Raw genomic sequence first — 21,849 nt, 5'->3', positions numbered from 1 at the left:
AGAAATTCACTATGAAAAAATGCAAGACTAGTGCTTCTCAACCTGTGCTAGTGAAATGCAAAGAAATACTGAGTGTTTTATGAAAGAGAACAAAAAAAATGGTGGAAGTGGCAAATGAGAGCAAAGGGAGAGAAAGCCAGACAGAGAGAGAAAGACACACTCTGCAAGAGAAAGAGGAAGATGTCGCCAAGGCAAAAAATATTTTTACCTCTTTTATGCCATTATAGAATTACAAGTAAAATACATGATGTATGCATGCTTTAAGAATGTGATGCTGAGATCAATCAGCTATCTGTTGAGTGTTTTAAGTAAATGTCATGACGATCCACACCATACACATCAGACACAATAAAATAATTGAAGTTTCACATTTATCCTCGGTTTGTAATGAGCATGGCTATAGTTGTCCCTCCAAACTCTCATAAATCTAAGCATGTTCAGGTCCGGCCAGCACATGGATGGAAGGCCTTCTTAGAAAAGCTTGGCTTGCTGCTGGAAGAGGTGTTTGTGAGACCAGCAGGGGGCACTTACCCTGTGGTCTGTGTGTGGATCCCAATACCCCAGTGCAGTGACGGGGATACTGTGCTTTAAGAATGGCACCGTCCTTCAGATGAGACATAAAATCGAAGTCTTGACTCTCTGTTGTCATTTATGATCCCTGGACATCTTTTGAAAAGAGTAGGGTGTATCCCAATGTCTTAGTTAAATTGCATATCATGGCCCAGTCAATTCTGGCCCCCTAATCATCCCCTGTCTCTAATTTCCTGTCTCTTTCTCACCCCTAAACAACCTAATAGCTAATGTGTGCTGAGTGTACTGGAGCAAAAATATCTGCCGTCACATCATTCACGTGGCTGCTGCTGATTGGTGGTGATTGAAGTGGTTCCCCTCTGCCAAAGTGATTTGAGTAGTAAGAAAAACACTATATAAATAAAATAAATTATTATTATTATTATTATTATTATTATTATTATTAACAGCATATTTGGTTTATGGTCAATGGGGTTGGTGCCTATCCTAATTACCCTTGCTGAAAGACAGAAATTAAACCTTGGATGGTGCGGTAACCTCAATAACAACTGACTACACAATGTGTTAACAGAAATGCATAAACTCAGAGTTGTGCGATTAGAAAAGCTTCAGAAACAACATACTTAATTACTAAAAGCGAATCAGTAACCACTAAGTTTGTATCGTTCATGGGGTCTATCTGAAACCCAAGTAATATTTTTTATTTGAATGATACGGGAGTGAATGCGATGCTGTCTCTAGTCAGTAAAATACAGTGACTAATTCTGTATTAATACACAGACAAATACAGTAGCAAACTAACCTCTGTGAGATGAAGTAACCTGAAAACAACACAACAAAATGTGTTTTATGGGAATTCTGGAATAATAATTTTAAATTGGCAAGTCTGACTCTACAAATCAAAATAATGAAGGGAAAGATTTTGAAAAAGAGACAGGGACAAGACCCTGAGCAATTCCTCCCCTTTGACAAATACCCTAAATAGCGAAAGTCAAACGCTCTGTTTGTCCATCCTGAAGGGCCCAGTTTGTCCCTTGTGTTTTAATGTCTAGATCAATAAACTCTTGCTTATTTCTGAAAGAAGTACTAATGGGAATTTACAGCAGGAATTGTTAGCAGTTGAAAGCCTCAGAATCTCTCAGTTGTGGAGTACTGATGAACATTTACTGAAATATGGACACATTTGTGCCTCTATTTAATTAGAAAAGATGGTCAAGATTTAGGCTGGCAATGCCTAGAGGCTCAAAGTATGGAGGCCTTTGGCCATTCTGGGTAAAGTCTAACCCCTGCAGGATTAGGGTCTTAAGACATCAGTTAACTGAAAGGTAGACGGGGGTAGACATCAGGTCACGATAATTGGAAGTATGAATAGGCAAGAAAAGCAACAGGGGGAAATGGAGCAGTCAGAAAAAACAGTCTAATTATAATGTGACCAAAACACTGCAACACAGGCCGTCATTGTGCTGTTTTATTTATTTACTGGGTATTTCGGCTTACATCCAGATTGTCTATCAGCATTAGATACACACTCATGTTTAAAATAAATATGAGCAGATTTAATTGTTTTATACTTGAGAATCATTGAGTGAAACACAAAGCTGCCATGTGGACTGGTTGTGACCTGTGATGCAGTATGTATTTAAATTTATAGGAGAAATGAGTTGTGTAATAGCTACTCATAAAGCAGCTATGTTGTTTTAGTGTTCAATGTACGAGATTATTATGGTGCACTAGTGGCACTGCCTCCGCAGTTATTCATGCTGAATTTCTATGCCAACCACTTCTTCTTTAGTTTGACTTTTTGGGTCATTGTTGTGTACTCCTTGAAGGAGAATTGAGAAAACCAAGGCCAAGGTTAGAAACCAGGTGGAGGATAAAACAAAGCAGAGATACAATGTCAGAAAGAAGAAAACATGTTATTGAGAAAAGAGAGCTTAAGTGAGATGTATAATACCTATAAAATGTATTCATCCCCTTGGCAGCTACCTGTTATTATTAAAGAAAATATAATCACTGGGGACTCATTTTGTTTCTTTGACGCTGATATATAGAAAAAGACTCAATAATTTCCAAGTGAAAACAGATCTTTGCCCAATGGTCTAAATTAATTACAAACATAAAAGACAACATAATTGCTCACACAGTATTGACCCCCTTCAAGTCACTATTTAGTACTGACAGCTTTGAAACTTTGCACAGGTCTCTTTCAACTTTGCACATCTAGAACCTGCACTTTTTTGGATGCTCATATTCTGTTAGGATGCATGGTGATCAAGAGTGAACAGCATTTTTTTAGTCCAGCGACAAATTCTCAGTTGGATTGAGATCTGGTCCGACCCCTATAAATCCCGGGCGCCCTTGCAGAGAGACATCTATTCATGGACTGAGCACATCACGAAATGTAGCTCCTATGAAAGTTGACCTGCTCAAAAAAGCCGACTAATTTAGCCTCAAAAAGGCCACATTTTGTTGTTTTGTGTTCAAGCCCCTTTCCACATAGAGGACTTGGTTTTGCTGTAGAGATTCAATTGAGTATAGGCACTACAAGTTAAAACACTGAAAATGTATTGAGGTATGGCATGTTTGACTTTGCCAATTAGACAGTAAGATCAACTTACTTCAGTTATTCATTTAGACTTCCAGTGAGACATTGGGCCTCATCAGGGCCTCAGCTGTGATCTTCCCGAGTGGTGTCAATGTCATTAGGCACATTTACTGTTTTGGGTGTACTTTGGACTAAAAACAACTTATGTAACAACCGTTTTTTTTACACCTTCCTCCCTCCTTTAATTTGGTGGGACAGCATACCATTTAGTCAATCCAGCCATCCTTTTTCTGAAGCATTGATGCCATTTTTTTCAGCTTCATGTTGACCACGGCAGTACTGTCGTGAGAGTGACAGCTGGCAGCAGTGTATCGTTCACTATTACCACTTAGCCCAGTGACGTCTTTGAATGCCAAACCATAATCTGGTTTTACAGAAAGGTTTTTCCTTTGCAACGTGCTTATTTTTAACACACGCAAAGACAAATTATATGTTTAACAAAGGTCTTTTTCAGGAAATTCTTTAGCTATAGGGAGTTTATCAATCGTGACTGTAGACTTCTTGTCTGTCGGACCAGGTTAACAAGCGACACCATTACTCTTTTCTGTTTAAATCCCTGCTCTTACTCTGACCTCCACCTTCATGAGGTGTTCAGTTGCTTTAGAAATTTGAAACTGAGTAAACCACCTAATTGTTTGCATCTACTTTTATGCCAGAACCATTCATGGTTGTCTCCAGATGTATGTTTTATACATCTGGCTCTGCAAAACTAAAGAGAAATTGATTCTGACAAAAATGACATATGTTAACTTGCCAGAACAACAAGAAAGGCGATGCCAGGAGGTGATGTGCTTCAAAAGTGTGAGAGGTATCCCACATGGAGAGCAACTAAGCACATTACCAGTGAGAAGGAAAGTCAGGGATGCCATGGAGCAAGGTTTGTATACGACCACAGAGAATCAGGACATCGGTTTTATGTCTCATCTGAAGGACTGTGCCATATTTACAGCACAGTGTTCCTGTCACGGCACTGGGGCATTGGAATCCATACATAGACCACAGGGTTAGCACCCTCTGCTGGCATCACCAACACCTCTTCCAACAGCAACCCAAACTTTTCCTAGATGGTCTCCTATCCACGTACTAGCCAAGCCCAAACATACTTAGCTTTATGTGGATTACCTGTTCTGAAATGCATGTGATCTGGTTGCTGGCTGTGTGCCCTCTCTAGTTTAATTATACATGACGCCATTTACTTATTTCTTCTGGATAAGAGTACAGCACTAGTCCTTTATACATATTTAGTTACAGCCAAGTTTTGCTCCCTGTGTCGTTTATTTTCCTTTTTTGGCATTCTATATTTATGTTCCATTTTTTTTTGTGTTTATTATAATTATGTATTTTTATATGTTGTTCAGTTTGCTTATTATTTGATATATATGTGTTAGTTATATTATCTTGTGTTCTTTATGTTTTGGGGGTGGTGCTGAAGGCCCGCCCTCTGTCTTTACATTCCAAAGCTGAGAGTGATTCCTTCAGTGATTGCGAAACCATTTGGAGAGTGCTGTTCTTTGTAAGAATTGATTTTCTGGCTTCTTGGATTTTGATTACTGAATTGCAGTTTATTGGGTTGCTTTGTTACGAAAACCCCTTTTGCCATTGCATTTATGCCTTATTTTTTACCATTTTCTTGGTCTTCTATTACTTTTAAAATACAGTAATCCCTCCTCGATTGCAGGGGTTGCGTTCCAGAACCCCCCGCGATAGATGAAAATCCGCGAAGTAGAAACCATATGTTTGTATGGTTATTTTTATATATTTTAAGCCCTTATAAACTCTCCCACACTGTTAACATTATTAGAGCCCTCTAGACATGAAATAACACCCTTTAGTCAAAAGTTTAAACTGTGCTCCATGACAAGACAGAGATGACAGTTCTTTCTCACAATTAAAAGGATGCAAACATATCTTCCTCTTCAAAGGTGCGCCTTCAGGAGCAGAGAATGTCAGAGAGAGAGCGAGATCAAAGAAAACAATCAAAAAATCAATACGTGCTTTTAAGGATGCCGAAGCACCGCGATAAAGCGGCATTTTGTAGAGGAGCGTCCGTATCCTCTAGGCAAGCAGCCTCTGTGCAAACAGCCCCTCTGCTCACAACCCCTCCGTCATGCAGAGAGAGTGACAGAGACAGATATCATTGAGGAGTTTTAGTTAATATGTAATACGTGCTCTGATTGGGTAGCTTCTAAGCCATCTGCCAATAGCGTCCCTTGTATGAAATCAACTGGGTAAACAAACTGAGGAAGCATGTACCATAAATTAAAAGACCTATTGTCCGCAGAAATCCGCGAACCAGCGAAAAATCCATGATATATATTTAGATATGCTTACATTTAAAATCCGCGATAGAGTGAAGCCACGAAAGTCTAGGCGCGATATAGCGAGGGATTACTGTAAATCCTTCTTTGTGGGCATGTTTTTTTTAATGTTTTTCATGTGCCTCAAGACATTTAAAATTAATATAAATTTTTGAACCTAACACCCTTTTTAGGGCTGTGTAGGTCAAAGAAGGTCAGTAAAAAAAATTGGGTGAGGCTGCCTTAGGTGAGGCCTTTCCTGAGCATGCTATAGCTTGGTTATCTGTTTCCATTGTGTGGCCGCACACCATTTCACAATTTTGTGTACTGCTCATCATAACAATATGACGTACATGCCATGTATGTGGTAATTTCTAATGGTTTTTTTTTCTTTTTATAGGATCTTATAAGTGATCTTAGAGAAAATCTTTCTCATCACTTTAAACAAGTTATGGTTGGACTCATGTATTCTCCATTCCTTTTTGATGCTCACGAGTTATGGCACGCCATGAAGGTAATCTACAATATTATTCATTTTCTGCAAATATTCCTTATGAAGAGGAAGCTTTTGGAAGATATACTGTGTAATTATTATTTATTTAATGAGAAAAATACATTTTAATAGAGTGTCAGTCATATAAAAACGTTATCCAAGGCATAACCACCCAAGTATCAGTATCAGGTGGGCACAGTTGGCTGTGTGATTCTAGGTTAAGATTTAAGTTGAGAAAGAAAAGAGTACAAAAGCCATTAGTAGGGAAGTTACAAATTAAGTAAAATCCAAAAGGTTGGGTTGAAAAACACTCAGTGCTCAAGAACCATAGCAAAGGACAAAATTGGAAAAATCATCCAAAAACAAAATCTGGGCACAAGGACAAACCATCCAAGTATTAAATGTTGGAGAAAATTCTACTAGGGGCTTTTACAACTGGCAAGAAATGTAATACTAGATTAAAGATCAGGCTCTGTCGTTTTATATCCCTTGGTCCTTTCGTCATGTCACTTCATATGATTAGTGTACTTGAGCAACAGATAGATGCGGGAAAGCTTAGCGGAAGAGCTCAGGCTCATTCCGGAGGGCTGTCTAATCTGCTTATTTTTTTTGTAATTGTTGAGCTTTTTGAGTGTATACTGATATGTGGAAGATTGGGCCTACTACATCTATGCTGGAGTGTGACAGTTCTTTGAATTCAAGAGTCAAGTGATTTTATTAATATGAGCAAAATACTGAATGTAATATGCAGTAGTATACATTCTACAGTAATCATGCACTAAAGAAAAAAACAGTGGTAGAGGAGCTTAAACTGGTGTCTTTGGCTAAAAATATCAAACCTCATTTTGCCAAATATCTGTTCCCTAATAATTAAGATGGATGAACTAGCTTTACTTATTCTATTAAGTACAACACCAATTGCTATACACGGCAGCAGGAGTGCTGGCTTTCTTGTGGCTCTGTGTTAACTGATCAGATAGTCATTCATTTAAACACAGAAATGGAAGTATCTGCCTTTAAATGAACCCATGATAGTACACTGAAGCTAAGATGCTATACTCTTAAAATATTATTCTCCACAATAAGAAATTACTATCATTGACTGCAGAACCTTTTATCGTCTCCAGTGTCCTTTTGGCGGTTTACATTCCAAACACTCAAAAAGTACTGCCGATTATACTGCCACAGCAAACATATATAGCTCTTGAATTCTCTTATTTACACTATATAAATCTATGAAAAATAGAAATAAAATATCTAGAATATCTGTAAATGAAGTAATTAAAGGGATAATAAAGGTGCCTTAATCAACAGATGCTCTCTCATAATACTCTTTCCTTAAACCTTACAATAAATCACTTTTATGCACACAAACTAAAAAAAAAAGATGCCAGGCTCTTTGAGCACTATAGACAGTAATGAATGTTCTTCCTCCTCCTCCTCCTTCTCTAATTTCAAACTAATCTGTGCAACATAACAACTTATTATAACAAAAAGCTAAACAGATGAAAAATTGAAATATAGATGTACAGTGCCTATGAAATGTATTCACCCCCTTGGAAGCTTTCACCTTTTATTTTTATACAGTAGTGAACCACAGTGGATTTAATCTGCCATTTTCTGACATTGATCAATAGAGAAAGACTCTTTTATATTAAAATGAAAGCAGATTTGCTTCCCATGGGCTCACCACCTATGGGAGGGGCCAAGGAGGTCCGGTACAGTGTGAGTTGGGTGGTGGCCGGAGGCGGGGACCTTGGCGGTCTGATCCTCGGCTACAGAAACTGGCTCTTGGGACGTGGAATGTCACCTCTCTGAAGGGAAGGAGACTGAGCTAGTGCGCGAGGTCGAGAGGTTCCGGCTAGATATAGTCGGACTCACCTCGACGCACAGCTTGGACTCTGGAACCAATCTCCTTGAGAGGGGCTGGACTCTCTACCACTCTGGAGTTGCCCCCGGTGAGAGGCGCCGAGCAGGTGTGGGCATACTTATTGCCCCCCGACTTGGAGCCTGTGCATTGGGGTTTACCCCTGTGGCACAGAGGGTGGCCTCCCTCTGCCTTCGGGTGGGGGGAAGGGTCCTGACTGTTGTTTGTGCGTATCGCCAACAGCAGTTTGGAGTATCCACCCTTTTGGAGTCTCTGGAGGGTGCTAGAGGGCATACCTTCTGGGATTCCCTCGTTTTGCTGGGAGACTTCAATGCTCACGTGGGCAATGACAGTGAAACCTGGAAGGGCGTGATTGGGAGGAATGGCTCCCCGATCTGAACCCGAGCGGTGTTTTGTTATTGGACTTCTGTGCTCGCCACGGATTGTCAATAACGAACACCATGTTCAAGCATAAGGGTGTTCATATGTGCACCAGGACACCCTAGGCCTCAGTTCGATGATCGACTTTGTGGTTGTGTCGTGGACTTGCGGCCATATGTCTTGGACACTGGGTGAAGAGAGGGGCGAGCTGTCAACTGATCACCACCTGGTGGTGAGTTGGCTTCGATGGTGGGGGAAGATGCCGGTCAGACCTGGTAGGCCCAAACGTGTTGTGAGGGTCTGCTGGGAACGGCTGGCAGAGTCCCCTGTCAGAAGTAGCTTCAACTCCCACCTCGCAGAACTTCAACCACGGCCCGAGGGAGGTGGGGGACATTGAGTCCGAATGGGCCATGTTCCGTGCCTCTATTGTTGAGGCGGCTGACCGGAGCTGTGGCCGCAAGGTGGTCGGTGCCTGTCGGCGGCAATCCCCAACCCGTTGGTGGACACCGGCGTGAGGGATGCCGTCAAGCTGAAGAAGGAGTCCTATAGGACTTTTTGTCCTGTGGGTCTCTGGAGGCAGCTGATAGGTACCGCAGGCCAAGCGAATGCGGCTTCGGTTGTTGCTGAGGCAAAACTCGGGCATGGGAGGAGTTTGGAGAGGCCATGGAGAACGACTTTGGACGGCTTCGAGGAGATTCTGGTCCACCGTCCGGCGTCTCAGGAGGGAAGCAGTGCAGTGTCAACACCGTATATGGTGGGGATGGTGCTGCTGACCTCAACTCGGGGCGTTGTGGGTCGGTGGGGGGAGTATTTCAAAGACCTCCTCAATCCCACTAACATGCCTTCCAATGAGGAAGCAGAGCCTGGGGACTCTGAGGTGGGCTCTCCCATCTCTGGGACTGAAGTCACCGAGGTGGTCAAAAAACTCCTTGGTGGCAGGGCCCGGGGTGGATGAGATACCGGAGTTCCTTAAGGCTCTGGATGTTGTAGGACTGTCTTGGTTGACACGCCTCTGCAACATCGCATGGACATCGGGACAGTGCCTCTGGATTGGCAGACGGGGTGGTGGTCCCCCTCTTTAAAAAGGGGGACCGGAGGGTGTGTTCCAACTATAGAGGGATCACACTCCTCAGCCTCCCTGGAAAAGTCTATTCGGGGTTCTGGAGAGGAGGGTCCGTCGGATAGTCGAACCTCGGATTCAGGAGGAACAGTGTGGTTTTCGTCCTGGTCGCTGAACAGTGGACCAGCTCTTCACCCTTAGCAGGTCCTGGAGGGTGCATGGGAGTTTGCCCAACCAGTCTACATGTGTTTTGTGGACTTGGAAAAGGCATTGACCGTGTCCCTCGGGAATCCTGTGGGGGTGCTCGGGAGTATGGGGTACCGGACCCCTGATAAGAGCTGTTCGGTCCTGTACAACCGGTGTCAGAGCTTGGTCCGCATTAGTAAGTCGAGCCCGTTTCCAGTGAGAGTTGGACTCCGCCAGGGCTTCCCTTTGTCACCAATTCTGTTCATAACTTTTATGGACAGAATTTCTAAGCGCAGCCAGGGTGTTGAAGGGGTCCGGTTTGGTGGACTCAGGATTGGGTCACTGCTTTTGCAGATGATGTTGTCCTGTTTGCTTCATCAGGCCGTGATCTTCAGCTCTCTCTGGATCGGTTCGCAGCTGAGTGTGAAGCGGCTGGGATGAGAATCAGCACCTCCAAATCCGAGAGCATGGTCCTCAGCCGGAAAAGGGTGGAGTGCCCTCTCAGGGTTGGGGGAGAGATCCTGCCCCAAGTGGAGGAGTTCAAGTATCTCGGGTCTTGTTCACAAGTGAGGGAAGAATGGAGCGTGAGATCGACAGGCGGATTGGTGCGGCGTTCGCAGTGATGCGGGCTCTGCATCGGTCTGTCGTGGTGAAAAGGAGCTGAGCCGTAAGGCAAAGCTCTCAATTTACCAGTCGATCTACGTTCCTACCCTCACCTATGGTCATGAGCTATGGGTAGTGACCGAAAGAACGAGATCGCGAATACAAGCGGCTGAAATGAGTTTCCTCCGCAGGGTGTCTGGGCTTTCCCTTAAAGATAGGGTGAGAAGCTCAGTCATCCGGGAGGGGCTCAGAGTAGAGCTGCTGCTCCTCCGCATCGAGAGGAGTCAGATGAGGTGGCTCGGCATCTGATCAGGATGCCTCCTGACGCCTCCCTGGTGAGGTGTTCCGGCACGCCCAACGGGAGGAGGCCCGGGAAGACCCAGGACACGCTGGAGGGACTATGTCTCCCGGCTGGCCTGGGAACGCCTTTGGGATTCTCCCGAAGAGCTGGAAGAAGTGGCGGGGAGAGGGAAGTCTGGGCTCTCTGCTTGCTGCTCCCCCGCGACCCGACCTCGGATAAGCGGAAGAGGATGGATGGATGGATGGATGGATGGATGGATGAAAGCAGATTTGTGCAAAGTACTCTAAATTAATCTATATATGTATAAAACTGAATTTCTTTCTGTCATACTATTAAAGCATCATGTGAAAACCACAGTCCCTATTTCCACATATCTTTTCAATTATGCCTGGTATAATCTAACTTAGAATAATAGATAATTCCATTTTTTTATATTTGCACATTTAAATCTCTAGATAAAAATAAAAAGTGAAAAAAACGTACTAAAAGCATTTTCACAACTACACATAGTTTTTTTGGAGGTTATTCCTCAAATTCTGGAACAGTTTTTCTCCTAGTTTGGTTCGTTTAGGTAGATGTGAACATTCCAATCAGACTCTAGTGAAGATCCAAATAACTGTAATGAGACCCCTTGGATATGGTGGTATTGGAGCCAAATCAAGCTGTAGTGGAAGAGGTTGAAGAGACAACAAATGTTGCCAGGGTGCTTTACCAGTCACAGCTTTATTAGAGAGTGGCAAAGATTAAGTTACTGTTAAAAACCATATCTGACATGTCAGCTTGAGTTTTGAGTTGAGTCAACTGGAAGAAGGTTTCATGATCTTAAGAGAATAAAATTGATCTTTTTGCCCATCAGACTAACTGCCATTTTATAGTGCACTTTATCACAAGTATACCATTCTCACAGGGATGCATAGTGGTGGGGTTGTTTCTCTTCAGCAGGCCCTGGAAGGCCTGTAAGGGTAAAATAAATGTAACAAAATGTCTGTAAGAAAACTTGACCTTGGCAGAAGATGTGTTTTCCAGCGGGACAACGACCCCAAGAATAAAGCCAAAACTACATAGGAATGGTTTTAAAACAATAATGTTAATGTCTTAGAGTGGCCAAGCCACAGTCCTGATCTCAATTCAATGGAGAATTTTAGGCTGGACTTGAAAAAGGCTGTACATTCACTATCACATTGCAACCTGACCAAGTGTGAGCTGTTTTGTAAAGAGAATTGGGAAAAATTGCAGTGGCCATATGTAAAAAACTGATGGAGACCTGAGGCACACCAACTTAGATCAGTATTTGAGTCTTCTTCTGTTGATTAATGCCAAAAAAGCCAAATTAAATTCACTGTGATTCAATGTTTTATACTAATACGAGGGGATACCCAAAAATAACCGGAATCTTTACAATTTGTGATATAGACTTAGTTGCAAATTTTGCTGCTAGGTGTAGCATACTTACAGTATTCTGTGGCAGTCTGCCAAGTGGCATTGCTCTGTATTGTTCATACGCCATTCCATGTCAGTTTTTCTTGGTGCTTATTAAACGTGTTCTGCGATTTTTGTGATGGATGATCATAAAGAATAGTGAGTCTGCAGTAAATTTTCTCTCTTAGGGAAAACAGCTGCTGAAACTGTAGTGATGCTTGAAACTGCTTTTAAAGAGGAAGCTTTAAGTAAAACACCGGTCTACGAGTGGTTCTCGTGTCTCAAACAAGGGGAAATGTCACATGAAGACCAACCAAGATCTGGCTGACCTTCCCCAATTAGGAATGGCGAAAATCTTAAAAAAGTTCTCAATGCAATGCATTGAAGAGATTTCTGAATTGACTTGTGTGTCTTGGAGTATCTTGCTACCTTCCTTACTCGCCTGATCTTGCTCCATGCAACTTTTTATTGTGAAAAAAGAACTCAAAGGAATGCGTTTTTGTACCGTGGAGGAAGTGAAAGAAAAATCCCTGCGAGCCTTGGACAACGTTCCCCATCAGCAATTCCAAAAATATTTCCACCAGTGGGAAAAGAGTTGGGACAAGTAGATTCATTCACATGGAGAGGACTTTGAAGGAGACTAAAGTTTCAGTAAGTAAAAATTATTGAAACAATTTTTTTTCTTCAACTCCGGTTATTTTGGGGGGCTGAATCCTTGCTTTGGACAATTTAAAGACACAAGTCTGCTATGTACTGTAGAAGGGAAGAGGAGCTTCCAAAGCAGAATAATACTGAAACAAATATTACAAAAGTAATAAAAAGAGTTCTCTCCAAAAAATGAAATAAATAAAAAATAGGACATAGATAAAGGCATCAAAAGTAGGTATGTCCTTTGGCAACCTACAAAAAGCAAAACATGCAGCTTGCCATCCACTCCAAACTTGTAATGTGAAGACAGACAGGACTGAAGATCTGGTCCATCTCTTCCTCCTGGTCTTGGAGATCCGAGCTCTTTATACTATTTAAGCAGAGGTGTATCCAAGTGTAACCAAGATAGGTTAATTAGGTCAAATCATAAACATTATACAGAAATTGTCAAAAAACTATTTTATGAATGACATGAATAATTATTCACTTCATTTAGTTCATTGGGTTTGACACTGTTTACATTTCATTAACCTAAATGCAGCCTCTGCCTTCCAAAAACAACGAAAATGATTCTTTTTGGATCGAAAATGCATAACCATAATTCTTCTTCTTTGTTTTAAGAGATTTTAATCATACAAATCTAGTAAAGATTTTATCAACAGTTATTACAACTAGAAACAAGGTAACATTCGATCATTGTTACTGCACTATCTCTGAGATTTATCAGCCATATGCCCACTGTTGGCTATGGCTGGCAGCTTATCCCGGGCAAGACCCCCAAGCCGCCAGATGGACCCCTCCCTGCAACGTGGAGACACCCTGAATTCCAGCAGGGCATCATGGACTATGGAGTTTTAATACACAGCCCTGCTGGATAACGTCGGGCCGCCAGGGGATGCTGCAGGGAGGCACAGAGACGTTTGTTTTTCATACAGCCTGGAGGTACTTCCATGTCACGAGGACGGAAGAAATAAAGTGCTTCCGGGCTGACGAAGAAAAGGAGTTTTCACCTGACCCAGAAGTGCTGGGTAATGACATGACCTGAGGGATCAGGCGCACTTCCGGGTCCTGGACTATAAAAGACTGTGGGAGATCCCAGATGGGTTGAGCTGAGTCAGGTGGCAGAGGGACAACGCGTCTGGGAGAGGAAAATTGATTATTGTAGTGATTATTGTATTGATTTATGAGTATTGTGGAGTGGAGGGTGCTTTGTGCACATTATTACTTTAATAAAGTCAATTATTGGAATTTTATCTGATGTCTCTCTGCCCATAAGATCATAGCTATAGACGGAGACACAAATCCTACAAAACTAATTGGCACTTAAAGATGTCTGCTGTGACTTCAATGGGCCGTTTGATCCAGTGACTGTTTATATTAGTTGTAACATTTTAAAGAACATAAAAACAATTTTGATGTGCACAGTCTAACTATGCACATCAATGTCTATCCACATAAGGTTTACACAATATCATCTAGTTTTAAAGGTCGCTATGCACAGTATAGCACTTTATATATTGTTCACATGTTCTCGTTGGTGAAGTCATTTTACAGTAAGAGATTCAATGCACTGTGCTAATTCCTTCCTTAATTTACCTCTAATTCAGGTCCCATCTTGTTATAATCTGTGCATTACTTATTTTTTTTTGTGGAAACTGTGGAGTACTTTTTGATGTTTATGTATTCATTATTGTTTCTTTTTTCACTTAGAAAATTCATTTTTAAATAACTATTTTTTATAGAACATTGCTTAAAATATTGCATTTTTTCTACTTCTTTTTTGACACCATTTTGTATTATTTTGGGCTCTGCAATTTTCTTAACTCAACGTCATGGCTTCCGTAATAATCATTCCCATGGCTTGTTGATGACACTTGAGCGTCTCTATAAAGGTTCCACATGTGTCTGTTATGTATCTGCGATTAAGATAAAATAATAATAATAATACGTGTTATTTATATAGTGCCTTACCTATGCTCAAACAATGTTGATGTATGATTCTATTTTTGTCTAATTCTTTCTAGGTATATGAAGTTGCTTTTGATTCTTAGACCTTTGATTTTTGACTAATGTTTTAAAGTTGACTTCAGATTTGTAAGATACATGGTAATGACCTAGACCTGAATTCTTGACTATGATTCACCTCCCGATTGCCTTCATTAAAAATGTCACTGTTTTGTTTTGCGTCAGTACACATCTGTTTCAAAAGACACCACAATGTTTCATTAACCTATATTCTTCAGTCGTTATTTTAACCACATGTTTAACATTTCCATCTCACATTTTTTACCTTATCTATTTTAGTCCTCTGCTTAGCACCTAGCTCTTTAAAATTGTCTGTCACATTATATCTATGTCATTTGTTTGGAGAAATGACAACTGGATCCACCCATGCTCTGGTCAAAAGCCTATCTGCTTGCACAGGGTCATCTCCTATCCGTGAACCTGGAAAACATCAAACCGGATGAGACTCCCTGTCACTGGAGCAACGCTGTGTGTCAATTCCTCTAATAATTGGATCTCCCCCTATTAATGCTGACCTTCTGGTTTAGATGTCAGCAGTGGGGCCCATCAGTCCCCTCCACCAAATTAGCATCCACTTCTACAATGTCCTGAAGATAGTTGGAAACCTCTATCTCTGGAGTTGATGCGCCGGCCCTGGGTGTGCACCTCTTACCTTGTACTTACTGTACATTTGACTGTAACCTACCTGTCTTCCTAAAATATGTGAATGGGAATCTCATGCTATATGGGTGAACTGTATTTCTAAAGGATCTTTCTTACCTGTGATCTTTCATTTCTTTCATCTCTTTTTAATCTTTTCATTTCTTTCTTTCTACACAAACTAGCTACCTCCTTCTCAGGTTCAGTCATTCAGGACTTAATGTGCTTTATTGGCTGGTATATCATGCAGATCTCTCACATGCAGCATTCCTGTTAGCAAACTTTTTGAAAACATCCAAAATTGTACAAGACTAACATCAAATTTGCCTCATTATTATGGTTGATTGGGTAAAACTGTTTTATTCATTATAATTAAGCATTAAAATATCATTTGAAACTAATCTGTTTTATATCTTTCGATCTTCTCTAAGAGCCTACTGTGTGACTCTTTCTACATAGCAGTATCTTTTAAATGTTTCTCCCTTCTTCTGCTTCCCTGTGTTTCCATTTTTATTTTTTTATCTTCTCCTGTTTGCTTCGCTGCGTGACTGTGTCTCTTAATTACTTGCTGCCCCTTTTCTCCAGCTATTACTTTGCTCTATACCATATTTAATTACGTGCCCTTCCCTTGTTAGAACATGATCTTTGTCATCATTCCTTTCCTAGCACAAACGCTTGCCTGCTTGAATACAACGTAACTGATTTATAAAGTATTCTTTTTCTGCTATAATTTCAATTTTCTTTATATTCATGCTTACTTTTTTGATTGCATTGGGAAAGTCCTAAAGAATTTATTAACTTACTGTCCTGAATCCCTTCACAGCCATCACACACTTATCATTACTCCTATAGTTAAAACAACAAACTTTTAAGGGAATAAATCAGTTGAAGGCTCCATAAAACTCCTTGGTGGCCACTGAAAATTAAGTTTTAGGAGCTCAGGCTGCAGATGCAATTTAACTTGCACACAAAAGAAAATGAGCACAAGCTTCTATCAATAACCAAAAAAAAAGGATAACATCAGGACATGTTCTGTACTTCAACAAAAGCACAGCTACCTATATTCAGATCCATCAAAAGCCAGTCTCTAAGTACAGCAATAATAACAGAAATATGTGGCAAATTGTATATCTACACTCGACAAAAAAATAAGTATAACTGAAAAGAGGATGTATTTTGAGCCAAAAAAAACATGAAATCAGAGTTCTACTGAATATACTGTACATATATTGTGTCTTACCAGAGAAAGAAAAATAGGCCAATTCAAGGTTTCCAATAACAGCAACAAAAAAAAAAAAAAAAGCCACCATAAATTCAGTTTTTAGAATGACATAAATTGGTTGGTTTCATGTAGCTCAAAATCCAGGGTCAGGGTCCGAATGAGATGTGCCTGTTTTTATTGCATGTCTTATGGAAGGGCGAAGACTTCTTGGTACTGTGGATGGAAGAGAGAGAACAGTTAGCAACAGCGTCTCCTTCTGGTCTGGGGTGGAATCACTTACCTTAGTTAAGCCCTGAATGTGATCGCCAGATATATGATATACATGATATACTGTCTATATATATATATATATATATATATATATATATATATATATATATAATGTTTGCTGCTTAATACTGTTTAATTTTATAAATGTTAATAATTGTTCACAATATTTTGATGATATTATTATACTGCCATTTTGTGGTCTTGCTTCTTTTTGATTGTCACCATTATGTGTTGGTCCCTGCATGGTCACGATTGTTGTTTTCTGTTGCTATGCTTGTTTCTGATCAGGTGGTAAAGAAAGTCACGGGAAATATTATGTTATCATGCTGTGTCTATTTAAGATTGAATCCAGCACACAGCACCCAAGGGTTTTGATTCTCTAAAATCTATTCTTGTTGATCTTAGTTCTCTTGTAGTTGGGAAAATTATTTTAGTTATGGTTAGAAATCTTGCCTTCCTCTTTGTGGCCCAAGCATTCAAAAAAGGCCTGAATACTTTAATTAGGCATTGGCACAAAAATCGAATTTATAGTCTAAACTTTAGGGATAGAGGAACAGTTAAACCTCTGGTCACAAAAAATAATATATTTACTTATTTATTAAATAAAAAGTAAAGTCCAAAAATAAATAAAAGAAAGGTTCAAAAAGCAGCAAACTTAAATAAAAAAAAAACTTAAAAATATAGAAATGTAATGAGGAATGAACAAACCAAAATCAAAAAAATCAACCACAACCAAAACGTTTGAAAGCAGAAATAATCTAAATTAAAAACTCAAAAGGTCATCAAGATTTCTGAATTTAAGATCCAAAAAGGCAATTGCAAACATGGGTTGGAAAGATAACATATCAGAGCAGACCTGCGGCTGCGGCCCTGGACCGTCTTAACAGCATTATAGGCTCTCGTACAAAGCAGTTAACTGGGGCCCCTACAGACACAACCACTCAGCAAGTCACAACATACATTGATTAGCATGGGGTCTCTATGCTTGTGGGGGCCCTGGGTAACTGCCCTGCGTGCCCTTGCATTAAGACAGCCCTGCTGCAGCCGCCTCTCTATTAGGCTCAAAGGACAAGAATATCGGACTGCATAAATATAACACTCTTGTCAAAATTTTAGACGTTCTCTATACATTTGAGAGTGCTGAATCCAAATCTAGTAGCAGATTTGCACAATTGCATACAATTTTTGAGAGATGACGGGTACACATATAATTGTTTTAGATACAATTATTGCTTGGTAGTTTTGTACCTCTTATAATCCTCTGAGTATTTAATGGTGCAGTGACCAACAGAAGTTTACTAACATAGATTCACTCTGCTTTTTCTGCCTCACTCCACACTATCGGTGCAATGCGGCTGCAGAGAGCTTAAACAACTCGGCACATCCACATAAAAACGACAAGGGGTGACCTTTTTTGAAGGCTTTTACTGGATGTACCTCGTTGTAAACTGAAATATACAAAAAAGGAACATACAGGTATATACAGGTGTACAACCAAAGACCATAAAGAATGATTTACAAAGCAATACATAGCAGACCATATACATTAAACAATGAAGTTTTAAAAGACACTTACAAGGCGAGTGATTTCCACGGTTGGATTAAAACAAAGAGAAGCGCGTAGACAGAGGTTCAAATTGCTGCGTACCACAACTAACCAGACCCAGGGGTTTACAGTGTATCCAGAAAGTATTCACAGCGCATCACTAATTTCCACATTTTGTTGAGTTACAGGCTTATTCCAAAATGGATTAAATTCATTTGTTACCTCAGAATTCTAAACACAACACCCCATAATGACAACGTGAAAAACGTTTACTTGAGGATTTTGCAAATGTATTACAAATAAAAAAAAAAAACTGAGAAATCATATGTACATAAGTATTCTGGATGCACTGCATATACCTTAAAGATAAGCTTCGGACGTGACCGAAACAAGAGGGGTGCCTACGTCAGACACACAGGGTGTATTGTATTCAAATGTTTATTATGAGATCTACATGCTTTATGTGAGTTTTAAAGACATTTATAGCACCATTGTGTGTGGGACATGACTGACTGGTGTGTTAATAAATGACAAGATGAAGGGGGAGCACAGTTCAACAAATAATAGCTAATAGCTAACAACATGTGCGGCAGAACACTGCTAACATATCTACATTTGAGTGATTTACTGGGGGTCCTCTCTTATTGTTCAAACCATTTAAACCATCAACCAACAACTTTCTCTTTTCTGGACAATAAAAGGGTATCTTTTTAATCTTGTAAATATAAATTACTGGCTATCTTTAAGAAATAAGAATAGATAAAAAAAAAAAACACAGGTTGAGGGTGAAAAATGTGTAGCAAATACTTGATTTTAGGCTGTTTCTGTCTTAACTAATGTTAAGAAGAAGGAATTAAATTTAGTTTTATTATATTTGACTTGTTTGTATGGAATGTTACTTGCTTTTAATAAATTCCATAAATAAAATTAAAAAAAGGAGGAAGACAGACATTCTTTCAGCTCAAAATATACTTCAAATAAAATTCTGAGCATGAAAAATGCCATGAAACAAATTAGCAATTTTTTTTTCTCAAAATTGCATTTTTCACTAAATCCATTATCTCTAGAACTGGTTTGCGGTAGAGAAATTCCAGTTTTAGAAGTGGACCCTTAAATATGTAAAGCACACTGTTTTTTTTTTGTTTTTTTTTTTTGCATGGGAGGATTTTGGTGCAGATTGTGTAATTAATTAAGTATACATGGCATTATCTCTCTATTAAAAATGATAAGACATCAGTCCATTTGGTGTTAGTGCCCTATAGACAATAGACAGCATAATGTTGTCTCTTGACCACAAGAGGACAGGATTGTCAAAATAAGAAAAGCAGTAAGAAACAAAAAGAAAGAAGGATGTAAGGGCCAGAAAGTCAGATGAAATAAGGCAACAAGACATACAAATAAAGAAGGATCTAAAGGCCAGAATGTCCAATACAAAAGGCAAAAAGAGGAGAGGAGTGAGGCATATGTGGTGAACAAAGATTTGTAAATGCACGATCAGACAGAAACAGACATACTTACCACTGTGACTTTCACCTCTATTCACTCTGCTAGTATCTTATATATAAATGTCTACGTGTGGAAGTGTGTCTGTCTGTCTGTCTGAAGTGAGAGGTGGAGTCGGGGTAAGGACTCCACCTCCAAGGAGAAAAGAGAAACTCTCTTAGTCGCTAATAACACAAGCGGGGCAAGCACATCAGCAAAACGGTATCCCTTTTACTTTTCCTCCTGTTGCTAATACAAAAACATGAGAGCACATCGGCAAAACGAAACCCCTGAAGAAAGACAAAGTCGCTTAGCCGCTAATACACAAGTGGGACAGCACGGAGTCAAAACGAAACCTCAGAAGAATGATAAAGTTGCATAGCTGCTAATGCACAAGCGATGTGAGCACGTCAGCAAAACAAATCCTCCTAGGAGAGAGATGCCCAGAGTAGTTCCTTTCAACTTTCTGACATTTCTACATTTCAGTTTTTTTTTTTGATGATTTCATTACTGTCTAGGACCCCTGGTTTTTTACAGGACGGGCTTACACAGCTAGTATAAAATAAAAGACAAAAAGTACATTACAAAATAATTAAAAAAACAGAAAAAAAGCTTAAAATAAAATTTAAAAAAGAAATTAACAAAAGCATTTTTGTTGACACATTTATCAAAATAGCACATATAAAACATCAGCATAAACAAACAAGAATTAAAAAGACGAATGCAATTTTTCCTCTACGTTAACGCTTTTTATGTGGTTGTCTTTAGCTCTCTTCCGCATTGTGTTTTTTTTTTTCTTTATTTTGTGACACAGATTAATATTCTGGTATTTATTTGTATTCTGGACTTTGTGGTTTCCTTAATGGTTCCTCTCTTGGTCGTTTCCATTCATTCTGTTTGCCTTTTCTAATGTGAGGTATAACAGCTAACAACTCTGGCAAAACCATATCACTTTGGATGCTAACATTTTGAATAATGTTTTGGTTTCTGGCTTGCTTTGACTTTATGTTTCTAACTCTCTGTTCAGACAAAAAAACTACTGTTCTTAATTTCTCATTTGGCACTTTAACCTCCTGGTTCTAATATTTAATTGTCCATTTTTGACTGCTCATTTTTCTACTCATTGTGTAACAGTAGATGAACTGGCAGACATATCAAACAGTCCTTGTTGACTATTGGATCTTCTTTCTGACAGAAACCAGTGAAAAAAACTTGACTTATTTTTCAGCCATTATTTAAGTTTTTTTGTTTTTTTATATGTTCACAATGGCTTAGCTATAATTGTGTTTTTAATTTCCTGAATACGGAAGGACAATATTGCCCTGCATAAAATTCTTAACATTTTAGGAACTCTTTACATTGACTGATTCTAAAATTGTAGACTTTCACCTTGTAAAATCAAGGACAAAACGTAGTTAATGTAATTCATTCAGTTAAGATGTCTCAGTCATTATTGTTCCAATCATAAATAGTAAATGGCATGTTAGCTAAATCTGCAGTAGTCTATTAAAACAGAGTTTTCATCTGAGTATAAAGCACTGGGAATATGCATTGTATGACAATGAAATACTGTACTTACAAAATGTCAAATACTTGTTTTACAGGAACAGTTATATATGTTTGTGCAGCATTCATCTATTTCTTATTAAACTGGCTTAGTCCAGTTTTTAGGCACGGGGTTCAGAGTTTATTAAAGTGGCATCTGGGCACAAGGCAGGAGCCAGCCCATCACAGAGCACAGAACCCAAAGTGAAACAATCTTTACTGTATATAGTAATTTTCAATAGTAAAATAATATCCTACAACACTTTATGAGTACAAAGATACAGTACAGATGTTTGCACGTTATGTATAGTTGTACCAAAGGCTGGCAGTGGCCTGTTCTAGATAAGAAACAGAGATTGAAGCAGTGATGTTAGGGTGCTAAGCAAAACTAAAAAGAAATTACATTTCTGACTTGGCAGTCTCAGTGAGGCATCATGAAGACGTGTGGCTGTTGATATAAAGGAGCCCCCGTAGCGTTTCTTGAAATACTTGTGCTGAATAGGTCATTGACTAAAAGGCTTCAGTGTTAGTGTGTCAAAGAGATGATGTGCAGCATTGTTTATAATGGCACACAGTTTTGGTTTTTACTCTCTCCTTCGCTATTACCTCCAGGGGGTCAAAAAAACTGAGTCTACCCTTTCAATTAGCTTATTGATTCACTGGTCCTCTCTTGAAGTCATGTAAGAGCGGCGTTTGGGGGTGGGAAGTGGGGCAGCAGCCCTAGGACCC

The 21,849-nt window shown here is 39.6% G+C and overlaps 1 protein-coding gene across 1 annotated transcript in view; it reads left to right on the top strand.

Annotated features, from left to right (window-relative positions):
- LOC120532219 (annexin A10-like) overlaps window positions 1-21,849 on the top strand; it is a 128,519-nt gene that overhangs the window by 18,465 nt on the left and 88,205 nt on the right. The window contains exon 4 of the mRNA XM_039758068.1: window positions 5,834-5,947. Coding sequence (XP_039614002.1) covers window positions 5,834-5,947 — 114 coding nt within the window. The remainder of the gene's footprint in view (window positions 1-5,833; window positions 5,948-21,849) is intronic.

Source organism: Polypterus senegalus, chromosome 7, assembly GCF_016835505.1.
Source record: "Polypterus senegalus isolate Bchr_013 chromosome 7, ASM1683550v1, whole genome shotgun sequence".
In the NCBI taxonomy this organism is placed as follows: domain Eukaryota; kingdom Metazoa; phylum Chordata; class Cladistia; order Polypteriformes; family Polypteridae; genus Polypterus; species Polypterus senegalus.
Note: the sequence above shows the minus strand (reverse complement) of the source record. Positions and strands in the feature narration are given on the sequence as shown.